Here is a 12,968-nt window from a genome sequence, read left to right as displayed (position 1 = left end):
TATAGCTATCTCCGACCATGCACCAATTTCGATGTCCATGGAATATTTGGACACAGGTTGCTCTCCCTGAATCTGGTGTTTTCCCTCTTATCTGGCCGATAATAAAGATCTCCTTCAAGTAATCTCTACAACCTGGGCAGAATTCATGGCAACTAATGAGGCTCATTATAACACCCCAAACTTGTTCAGGGAGACAGGCAAGGCTGTGTTAAGGGGTAAAATAATAGCATTCGCATCGGCATACAAAAAGAAACTTTTGCGCAAATTCACAGCAGCCAGTGATCGCTTAAGACATGCCCAAAGAATGCTATCAGAATCCAATTCCTTTGACAATAGAAAAACTTGCCTGGAGGCCAAAAACCAATTTGATATGTGGGCTAAGGCACAGGAACGTATACACCAAACATACCTTGACCTGCAATACCACAAATATGGCAACAAACCGGGAAAGCTCTTAGCCCGGCTATGTAGAAAACCTTTTGTCCCGAACCACTTGGCAGCCTTGAGGGACTCCCAGGGATCCTTAAAATCTACACCAGCTGAAATTCTTTCAATTTTGGAATGATACTATGCCCAGCTATATGGCTCAGATCCGACAGACATCACACGTGCCAGCACATTTTTAGAACAACTTACCCTTCCACAGGCTGACCCCACCACACTAATGAAACTTAACACCCCGATCTCCACAACGGACATCACCTCAGCGATACAGTCACTAGCCAATGGCAAGGTCCTGATGGCTACACTGCTGAATTTTATAAACTAACGGCCAAGATACTCACCCCGACCTTACTGTCAGTATTCCAGACCATCCAGAATGGAGGTATTTATATTCCTTCGGGCTATCAAGCGCACATTAAGTTAATAGCAAAGAAAGGTAAAGATCCCACAGAACCAGGTTCTTATCACCTGATTTCATTATTAAATCTAGATGCAAAAATCTTATCAAAGATAGTTGCCAACAGGTTAGCTTCTATAATACCTTCACTTATTCACCCATCACAGGCAGGTTTTATACAGGGAAGATCAGCAGCATCCAATATTCGTAAAGTGCTTGCGGTCCTAAATCATGCCCAACACAGCCCACTTCAAGATTTAGCAATAATATCACTTGATGCCGAGAGGGTCTTTGACAATGTAAACCTCACCTGGCTACAATTGGTTATTCAGAAGTTCGGCTTCTCAGGTCCCTTCATACACCTGATCCGTTCCATGTACTCTAACCCATCAGCACAAGTCATAGCAGCAGGGCTTATGTCCAACTCTATTCCCCTATACAAGGGAACAAGACAAGGTTTCCCACTCTCTCCCCTCCTATTTAACCTAGCCTTAGAGCTGCTGGGGCTCTTTCTACTTTCCAAATCCCATCTTCATGGAATTCAAATAGGTCACCAAGACCTCCGCATTGCTTTATTTGCAGATGATATCTTGATCTTCACCTCTAACCTGAGCTTAGACATACCCTACATCTATGACATTTTCTCTGACTTCAGGCATTGCTCTGGCCTTCGTATAAATTTTTCCAAGAGTGAAATACTTCCACTTTATCACACTAGACCCCCCTCCTGGTCTCTATCCGCTGTTCACTTTATCCAAACACCACATTACCTACTTAGGCATCAAGATAGGGAAAACCCCATCTTCACTATATACACTCAATTTTTCACCAATGATAGACAAAATTGTCAGAGAACTGGAGATGTGGGCGGGCCTGCTTCTCTCGCTCCTTGGGAGATCGCACCTTTTTAAAATGGTTAGCTTCTGTAAACTTTTATACCCTCTTCAAACTATCCCACTCCTGCTCTGACATAGAGATGTAACAAAACTAAACAAAGCTATTTCCAAATTTCTCTGGAAGGGTCGTCGCCATCACATAGCGCTACAAAAGTGATATCTCCTGAAGGGTGAGGAGGGATCTGGCCTACCCAACGTCCGAGTACATAACCTTGCTTGTTTATTACGTATTTGCCTAGATTGGTTGTCCAAATCTTCCAGATACTCCAACTACCTGATTGAAACTGATATGGTCCATCCATATAGTTTAGCCGCAATTCTGCATTGCAATGTCAACCTACTTCCACCACATTTGAAAAACAACTCACTTATACCAGACACTCTTATAGCATGGAGAGAAATCAGAATCAAGCTAGGTGTATCCCCATGGATCTCGCGTTACCTCCCAATTCACAACAATCTCTCCTTTCCTCTCCCCCAACAATATGCAGCTTATAACACTTGGTATGCACACGATCTTACACAGGTATTCCAATTATTTGATACTTCAACTGGTGCTCCTAAACCAACGCAACATACATTATGGAGCCTGGACTTACCCTCCCACCATTTTATATATGTCATGCAAGTACTGAACTATGTTAAATCCCTTGTCCCTGACAAATCTGTCTGATTTCACTCATCGTTGATTTACATCCTTCTGAGCAGAGGCAAATTCAAGATATCAGACATCTACAGCCCACTGAACCTACAGTTTACCAAGCCCATAGAACTTTCATCAACAACCTCTTGGGTCAAAGACTTCCAAAACTCATTCATGGTAGATCAAATACTTACAGGTTTCAATACCACTTGTGCCTTCACAACAAACGAATTTTGGTACGAACAACAGCTGAAGATTATGCACCGTGGCTACATGCCTTGTGCCTTCTCCAATACAACCCCTGCAACCTCACAATGCCCACACTGCAACTGTCCTTTACCCACCCTCAAGCACAGATTCTGGCTCTGCCCACAAGTATATAAATTCTGGGATCAAGTGCTGTGCTTCATGGACTTTGTAATCGGAGTACAACTTTCAAAGAGCCCACTACACCTTCTTTTCGGCAACTTGGAGTCCACATCCTCCACACCTCTCATCGCACTAAACACACTTCTCAGAAAGAATACACCCTGGCTGACAACCTGCTTGTTAATGGCAAGAAGAGCTATTTTAACAAAATGGGTAGAGGACTCACCTCCAACTATATCAGATATTAAACAAGACCTTATATGTCTTTTCCACAAGGATAAGCTTGATCTACTCACATCATGCCCTCGTAGATCTGAATCCTTTGCTCGAAAACGGCAACTATACATCTCCAGAGCATTCACTACGTCAGAACAAAGCGAACTCTTATTAGGCCCCCTGGCAAGCCTTAACCCTGTCAATCTCTCCAGCTGACCTCCGACTCAAGAATCTATTGATCCCAATAACATGTCATAACCTTATACTACTGTGACTGCATTTATCTTGCTCAATGACTCCCTCTGCTCAGTTTGGTTTGTTTAGATGAATATTCAACTGTATGCCTAACTACCTAACTGTCTAAAGTAATTGCATGCCACACCAGAAATGTTCTGTTTCTTTTACTGCTACTTTTAGAGGCCTAGGAACTCAGGTTTCTTATTTCTATTTTCCCCTTTCCTCGCCTTCATATAACATACATAATTGGTGTAATACATATTAGTCTATCTGCCTCCACACCCTTGAGCCACCACTGGCGGACATAGGCTACATTAAGGGCCGTTTTTTTTTACCTCCCTACCCTCATCTGTATTCCTCTCTATGATATCCCCCCCCCCCCCCTAAGCTCTCCCTCAACCCCTTTCCCTTATCCTTTTTGGTAGATCCGTCTACCCCCGTTATGCCACTTTTTGTATGTTATTACATTTTGCTATGCAGAAATAGCATTTACAATCTTTTTCTATAGCAAGCATATTTTATCAAGACCTCAAAACACTCCATGATATGGTCTATTTACCTCAGACTGTGTCTATATTAGACAGCATATTAGTCACAACACAACCATGGCAGGTATCACCTATTCTGTGCTATCAATATGCTACTATTCTTTTCTTTCCCTCATTTGATTATTACCTTTGTAATACTATTCTTTGCACCGTTGACTTGTATTGCATTATCATGCTATTAATCTTTGTCAATCTTTGTCAAAACCCAATAAATATTTCTTAAAAAAAAAAAAAAATCTCCCTACACAGACTATCAATTCTCCCTAAATACACTGATACATTGGGATACCATAAAGCAAAGCCACCATTATCTTTCATTCTAACTCTACTGATCACAGTTGAAAGGTCAGGCAGAGCAATAGTGTTATTTAAAATTAATTCCGTTAAATGTTTGCATAGATTCGCCAGAAACTGCAAACCCTCTCACCCTGATTCACCACAAGCCCACCTTGTGGTGAACCCAAATCTTAGCCCTAATTTTGAGAAACTCTACAAGTCTTACAGATTTTTCCACATACAAAAAATTTGTATTTGCAGTTGGGAGCCAAAAATGAATACTAAACTATCAGGACAATATTTCAATAATTTGTTCTAGAGTGTACTGTTATAGAACCTATAACTTGCACTCCTCAGATGTAATAGCAAGGTGTCATGAAACTTTTAACACATTTCACCACTTCACAAACTCTTTAAAGCAATTTGCCTTTCATAATTAAAAGAACACCCTTAGACTTGGTGAAACACTTTCCTATGCAGGTTAAATATTTGACATGATTGTAATCTGTATTAACACTTGATGTGACTGGTATTACCTCCAAAATTTGTCACCAGCAAAAATGTATGTTTTCTTGTTTCTACCCCAGTTAAATGCAGCATCCACACGATTGAGATCTGGTGGTAATCCAAAGTTACTCAACTTCTTTGGGTATCCTCTTTCCAGTGTGCTTGAAGAGTAAATCCAATATTCATCACCTGTTAAACAGATAAAAAAAAAAGAAAAGAAATGTAATAGATTTTGAAAGTATACCTATGCATTGGCATAAATTAGCAAGATGTTTCAGTGGACATTCCGTTTTCAAAAGAAGGATGCATTCTTTAATATTGACAATGTAGTCCCTCTTTAGTCTCAGATAACATGACCAGTGGCCCTTTACAAAATAATAAATAAAATCAGTAAATATAAATGTGTAGGGTACAGTAAGCCATAGTAGCAAACCAAACACTCCTGTTTTTTTTGTTCTGAATGACATGAAATGGTAGTTGATGGACTGGTCAACAATTTCATGTCTATAGGAGACATCCAAGACTGCCAGCTGGCTGTTGTCTTTTCATTCTTTATTGTATACTATACATCTACTGTGAATTTTACTGAAACACACTTGAATACATATCTAGCGGGTATATCTCTTCCCACACTGTCAGCACACCTGAGAAGGGATCTAGACATTCCTACTGGTACTGACAACATAGAATTGGCCATTTCACAACTCACTTCCCATTAAATGCCAGGCCTGGATGGCCTTCCGGCCAAGTGGTATGTCAAAAATTCAAGCAACTGCTTATCCCACACCACCTTAAGGCAGGCCTTATTGTACAAATTCTAAAACTACAGAAAGATCTTCCTAAATGTCAATCAGACATCCTTGATCAATGAGGATTTTACGATCCTAGCAAAGGTTTTGGTCAACTGTATTAATAAGGTAATTTCCTAACTGGTGAGTAGCATTCAGGGGGGCTTTGTACCAGGTAGATCTTCCAGGATGAATATTTGTAAGATTTTTCACAGTCTCCAATACCACCGAATACTACCTTCAGCACAAGTGTCATTGTAGCCTTAGGCACCTGTAAAGCCTTCAACAGTATAAAATAGCCATATTTGTTTTGTATACTTCAGCTTTATGGCTTCAGTCCACATATGCCTGTGCCCCCCCCCCATTGTTTGATTTAGCCATACAGCCCCTTGCAATATGTGTCTGCTCCACCTCTGGCCTAATGGGCCTTCTTATTGGGATGCTGGAGGAGTGCATATCACTTTATGCGGATGATACCTTGATCTACTTGGCAGGCCCTAAAGACTCCCTACACTGCCTACTGAATATAGTAGAGGAATTCTGAGATTATTCAGGCTTCAGAATTAACTGGGAGAAATCTAGTTTAATCCCCATTGATTGGATGGCTTTCTCCGAGATTCATCTAGACTCCCACCTACAGGTGGTGTAGTCTTTCAAATACCTTGGGGATGGTTTAATTATAATTTCACACCTACAATACAAAACCAGACAGTGGATGGATCTCCCTATAGATCTAATGAGAAAAGTGAATGCTTAAAATGACCTTCCTACCTAAACTGCTGTATGCCTTGGCAAATTCTCCCTGTAGGGTCCCCATGCTGATATTTAACCAAATTGCTTCAATCTGCTTCATAGTTACATAGTTAATCTGTTTCAAATAAAGACACTATTTCATCCAGTTCAACCAACATAAAAAAACAAAACACAACAACCACACGCAGACAATTAGAAAACCTTCATATACACTATCCTAATCCCACAGTTGATCCAGAGGAAGGTAAAAAAAAAACCAAACAAAGCATAATCCAATTTGCTCCAACGGGGGAAAGAATTCCTCCTTGATACCCCCATAAGGCAATCGGATATTCCCTGGATCAACTTTTCCTATAAACATTAGTATCCCATTATATTATGTGCATTTGGGAAATAATCCAGGCATTTTTAAAGCAATATACTGAGCTGGTGGCCAGAACCAGCTTGAGGGAGTCTAGTCCACATTTTCACAGAGTGACCCCTTATCCTCTGTGATGACCTGAAAGTGAATAACTCAACAGCAAGTTCAAAATATGGACCACTTATGTATGTATGCATGTTGATCATATCCCCCCTTAATCTCCTCTTCTCAAGAGAGAATAAATTCAGTTCAGCTGACCTCCTCCATGCTTCTAATCAGTTTGGTTGCCCTTCTCTGCACTTTTTCCAGTACCCAAATATCCTTTTTGTGAACTGGTGCCCAAAACTGAACTGCATATTCCAGATGAGGCATAATTAATGATTTGTACAGGGGCAAAATTATATCTCTCTCTCTGCAGTCCATACCTCTCTTAATATAGAAAGGATTTTGCTTGCCTTTGAAACTGTAGCTTGGCATTGCATGCCATTATTAAGCTTATGATCTACCAGAACACCTAGATCCTTCCCCACCATTTATTCCTCCCAGTTGTACTTTCCCTAGTATGTATGATCCAGTAGTATGTCCCAACATTGAACCTTTAGGTACACCAGTAACAACCCTAGACCATTCAGAGTATGAATTATTAACCACTACTCTCTGAATATGGTCTTTTAGCCAGTTTTCGATTTTTCCAAGTCTGGAAGCTGTACCTTACACAATATGCCCACCAATAGTCTGCATCCTGCACAAGGGTGAGACTACCCATGTGCAGGACACTGACTTTTTGCAGGCATTTTGACAGCTGTCATGATCTGACCTCTCTGCAGTTAGAGAGATAGGACTAGTTAATACACACTGACAGCTTTGCAGTCTCTCCATCTGCTCCACTGACAGCCCTGTGGTGTTCGTATCCTCTACCTATGCTGATTGTCAAGATTTTAACATGTAAGTGTACTATTTGTTTTTATGGAATACATTTATTTGCCATTCTTTGGAGGATCCCATACTGCTCTCTCTTTGTTGTAAGAATTAGAAACAATGACTTTAAAGTGACAGAGTTCAATCCTTTTAGGACACATGGGTGTATGCCATCTGGTCCAGGTGTTTTATTCACCTTTTCTGTCTAATTATTTTTGGATCATATCAATTTTGACCCATTGTGGATCATTTGGGGCTGTGTCAATATCATCCATATTATGGACATGAACGCCCCCATGCCCCTTTGTAAATGTAGCACCCTCCTAGTCAGCTAGGGGGAGCTAAACTCCAGTTGTTAGCCAGGAGGACTGAGTAGTAGCCTGGGTGTAATAGCTAGCAGGGCTCAAATTGTAGTCAGAGCTGAGAATCTCTGCAGACTAGCTCTCTGTAATTTCCCCCTGCTCTAAGACTTTGGAGAAAGATCTAGAAGCGGTGGGATGATCTGAGGAGTGGCCAGTCTGTACTCTTGGAGGATCCTGGCCAATCCCCAACAGAAGGCTTGGCAAGGGGCCAGGACAGCCTTTATGAAAAACTGAGCCTGCTCAGCAGGAGGAGAGTTCAGGTGGAAAATGGAGAGGAAGTGAGGCTGGAGAGCAGGGGCCTGGGATGGGGCCTAGATGGGAGAGGTGCTCACCTACAGGCAGGAGGACCTTGGAAGGAGGAAAGCATGGAACTTCACCGGCCCCCTTAGAGTGCACCACCTGTGAGACATGTGAGCCACATAGGTTTTACTTTTAGCCTTTTAAACCTGTTACCCATGGGAATATATTTTTCAGTGTGCATACAATCATTTTGAAGAATTCCCATTTCTGTTCTGTGTTCATCGATACCAATATTCCTCTCAGGCTAAGTATTGGAGACAGCCCTCAGTCTTGGAAAACTTGCTCTCTTAAAGTTAAGTTTTTTTAATCTTTCCAGTATGTGTTTGTTGTTTAAGCTAACATTAAATGAAATCATGTTATGGTCACTGCTACCCAGATGTTCTGTTATATGAACATTAGTAAAACGTTCAGCATGGTTTGAGATTGTCAAGTCCAGCAGAGCATAATTACTAGTCAGGGCCTCTATGAACTGTACCATAAAATTGTCTTGTAATACGTTTATACATTTTTGCCCTTTAACTCGTATAATTATTTGAGATCAAATTGACTTTTGACCTCGGTAAGAAACCACAGAACTTTGACAAAGTGTGTAATTTTCACTATATTGATAATACTGTGTCTGGACATATGAGACTATTGTTAATGATAATGTTTGACTGTGATTTTCTTTCTTTTTTTTGTATGATAAACCCAATAAACATATCTTTAAAAAAAGGGGGGAGCACTTACATCTGCCTGAAGTAGTCTTTATATCTGGAGGTAGTATTTTGTTTTGTTTAGCTAACAGAGAATACCTTGTTTAACCACTTGCCCTCAGTAAGATTTACCCCCCTTAATGACCAGGCCATTTTTTGCTATTCGGCACTGCGTTATTTAAACTGGTAATTGTGCAGTCATACAACACTGTACCCAAACAAAATGTATGTCCTTTTTTACACACAAATAGAGCTTTCTTTTGGTGGTATTTGATCCCCACTGGGTTTTTTCTACTTTCGGTTATAAAAAATATCCAGTAAACTCAAAGTTAGTCATAAATTTAGGCCAAAATGTATTCTGCTACATGTCTTTGGTAAAAAAAAAATCCAAATACGTGTATATTGGTTTGTGTGAAAGTTATAGCGTCTACAAACTATGGTATGTATAATGGAATTTACGCAGCTTTTACATATAATCAGAAAATTATAAGAAAAGGTCAGATAGTCTTAAAAAATATCTTGAGAAAGAAGAATCTGAACAAAAGTTTAAAAAACTAAAAAATACCTTAGGGATTTGGAGGACTATAAGACCAATAAGGTTTTTAAATGACAATGTAAGGAATTGGTAAAATTAGATGTGGGTCCCAATAATGGTACAATTTGGTTACCCCTAGATCTACCCCAGAGTTGGGTGGCCAGCAGGTGGATCTGTGGTTAGAAACTTTGGGCTGGTGAGGGGAAGAGGTAGGGGGAGATGTGATCGCACTTTAGTCCCTAGGGGCCCAATATTATCCACTTACAATAGATTTGAGGCTTTGGGTGAACATAAGGATGATTATTATGAGGCTGATAGATATATTACGCAACACCCTTCCCAGTATGGAAATCAGTGGGGTGATCAATGGTGTACAAGGAATGATTTTTACTCACAACAGGGGAGGAAGGAGGGAGTACCTGTTCCTCAACAAAATGGGGGCAACTGTAAGCCTGGTAATAGTTTTTTTTCCCAGGGGAGGATTAGGCTTAAAAAGGGTAATAGAACAAAAAGAGGCACTAGAGAGGGGAGGCGTGTCTGATCAAAACAGAAGGCGGGTCTAGTTCTCAGCAAGGGTCTTCTATCTGAGGAAGAAAAGTATGTACTCTATCAGAATTTAAAATTTTCACCCCCTTGTTCTCTCAACAAATTTGAGACATTTATGGATATACATAAATATATCCAGAAACTGAATATCAAAAGATACTTTATCACCAACCCGTCAAGGGTAAGGGCATGTGATACTAATACATTTAAAATTTCCTCTCTCATTTAAAATGACTCTCTTTTCAAGCCCCTGGGTAGTGTTGCAGCATCGGTTTCTGTTTTTAAACACCTGGTATGTAGAGGTTTAGAACATCTTAAATTAAAAAAGCCCAAGTTGGATCTTAAGTTCAAAAAGGGAATGGAGGCTTTGAAGTCACAAAATTATATAGTGGTTCATCCTGCTGACAAAGGGTATCGTCATATTATAATAAGCTTATTAGGTCACTTTCTAATAGAGTTACCTATTTTCCTTTGAATGGTAATCCTACGGCTAAATTTAAAAAAGAACTACACAGTATACACAGATACTTACTGGATACTAACATTTATAGGTAATGTTGATCCAGAGAATATCTGATTGCCTCTCGGGGAGGAATTTTTTTTACCCTGCAGGAGCAAATTGGATCATGCTTTGCTGAGTTTTTTTTTTTGCCTTCCTCTGGATCAACTGTGGGTATAGCATTTTTTTTTTTTTTTTTATGGTTGAACTGGATGGACTTTGGCATTTTTCAGCCAGGCTAACCAAGTAACTATGTAAGGTGTGGTTGAGGTAGGTTTTGGCCAAAAGATTATTACCAAAAAGGAAAAGTCTTTTTTGATTCCAGTAGCACCTCATGTGCCAGTTATCTATTATTTGCCTAAGATACATAAAAGTCTATCTAACCCTCCAGGTACACCAATTATCAGTGATATTGACTCCGATACCTCAAAGCAAATATATAGACTCTTTTTTGCAACCTGTAGTATCTACTACCCCTTCATTTTTTAAAGACACCACTCAGGTGATCGATACAGTTGAGTGGAAGGATAATTATTATACAGTATTATTATTTACACTATATAATTACACTTTGGCCACAGCAGATGTAGCTTCCCTCTATACTGTCATCTCACATGAACACAGAAGGGAGGCTGTAGATTATTTCCTTCAGAGAGATGTCAAGGTGAGGGGATAACAGCGAGAGTTTATTCTCTTTATTAGATTTTGCAATGGGTCACAACTATTTTTGGTTTAAAGGCTCATATTTTTGCGGGGGGCTCTAAATTTGTGCCCAGTATGGCCAATTTATTTATGGCCAAATGGGAGGAGGACATCATCTATAAGGTACGAAGGCCTAAGTTGGTGCTTTGAAAAAGATATATAGATGATGTCCTCCTTCTTTGGGAAGGAGATTTTGATTCCCTTGATTGATACATTGGTCATTTGAATGACCGAGGTATTATCCTCCAACATTAGGCTAGTAACAATGAGATCCATTTTTTGGATCTCGCTATTAGGATTCAGAATAGGAAGATTGTGACTTCCATGTTTTTTAAGGAAACGGATCGTAATGGTTCTATTGATGTTAAAAGCTGCCATCATGCAGCATGGCTTAGGTACGTTCCTAAGTGCCCATATTATAGATTGAAAAGGAATTGTACCTATCGTGATGATTTTTTGCAGGAGGTTCATTTTCTAAAACAACGTTTTCTTGATAGGGGTTATACATCTGAGGCCTTAGAAGTGGTCTTCCTTCAAGTTGATGCTATATCACGGGATGATATACTCAGGTCAAAACAGTCTGTTGAGGTTGATTTCTCTTTTAATTATGCGTTTTGCACTACGTATTCTACTCAACATTATGCTGTGAGAAATATTTTTCATAAGCCTTGGAATGTGTTGGAAAATAAGGTTGTGGGTCCTCTTTTGCCAGAGGCTCCTTCTGTTGTGTTTAGGGGTGTTCCACCATTGAGATTGAGTGTAGCCCCTAATGTTCTGGAAAAACCTTTGTTTTAACCTGGGTTAAATCTACTTCCCATTGGATGTAGCGGTTGCTGTCAATGGAGCACATCCCAATGAGGGGGAGTGTCCTTCCGAGTCCTATTTAAACCATGTGATGCGGCGCACTGGCCACGCCCCTGACAATTTCTTTTGATGGCTAAACGTGTAGGGTAGAGTCACGCCATGTGACATCATCGTGCTCCGGAAGGGCAGCGGCCATCTTGTTGACTATTCTTTCATGCTGTTTTTGATGATACTTATGTAAGTGAAATTTTAATAAATCTCCTGGTTGAATTTATCTACTACACTATGAGCTAGCATCTTTTCTTTATATGGTGTTGTGTCATTCGATGGGAAGTTTGCTACTCAGAGTATCTATAACTTGGAGAAGTATTTGTGAATATACCAGTCTGCACTGAAGACCTAGTGCTGTATCATTTGGATATACTATACTGCATGTTTTGGCCAATCCTTTGGACAGTCAAACCTTCTGGTAAGAGGCCAATTCTTTTGGGTGGAAGGTGATGGCTTCTCTCTGGATTGGTCTTTTTTTCTTTATGTACCAACTTCTGTCTGCATATGTGCTGCCACTTATGTGCATTTATTATTAACCTTGTTTTGCTATACCATTAAGATGCATGTATAGATAGCGCTGCAATTGGTTTGTTATTTAAGTCTTGACCAGTTTAATGTGCAAGCTGCTTTATCATTTTGATTATTTAGATTCTAAGCTCCAGTTCTATTTACACATCTACTTTCTGACTGCCTATCACATTGCTTGAGGTTCTAAAATGCCAGGGCAGTACAACACCCCCCCCCCCCCCCCCAAATTACCCCTTTTTGGAAAGTAGTCACCCCAAGGAATTTGCTGAGAGGCATTTTGAGTCCATGGGAGAGGTAATTTTTTGCCACAAATTTATGGAAATTTGGAAATTACAATTTTTTTTGTTACGTAAAGTTGTTACTTAAATAATAGAGTGCTCACACATACCATGGGTATATGTGGAATAACACACTAAAAACACCAAAACACATTCTAGTACTTCTCCCGAGTATGGGGATACCACATGTAGCTTTCTCCCTACCTATCACAGTTTTGGAGGCCCTAAAATGCAAGGATAGTATAAACACCCCCCAAATGACTCCTTTTTGGAAAGTAGACAACCCAAGGAATTTGATAAGGCAATTTAATAGTC

General features: G+C 39.9%; 1 protein-coding gene across 1 annotated transcript in view; it reads right to left on the bottom strand.

The window, feature by feature from the left end:
* Nucleotides 1-12,968, bottom strand: part of MMP2 (matrix metallopeptidase 2) — a 354,681-nt gene that overhangs the window by 75,469 nt on the left and 266,244 nt on the right. The window contains exon 11 of the mRNA XM_089692555.1: nt 4,563-4,722. Coding sequence (XP_089548681.1) covers nt 4,563-4,722 — 160 coding nt within the window. The remainder of the gene's footprint in view (nt 1-4,562; nt 4,723-12,968) is intronic.

Source organism: Staurois parvus, unplaced genomic scaffold, assembly GCF_062004578.1.
Source record: "Staurois parvus isolate SC_StPar_1 unplaced genomic scaffold, SC_StPar_1.0 ptg000594l, whole genome shotgun sequence".
NCBI lineage: Eukaryota > Metazoa > Chordata > Amphibia > Anura > Ranidae > Staurois > Staurois parvus.
This window is presented reverse-complemented; position numbering and strand designations above follow the sequence as displayed.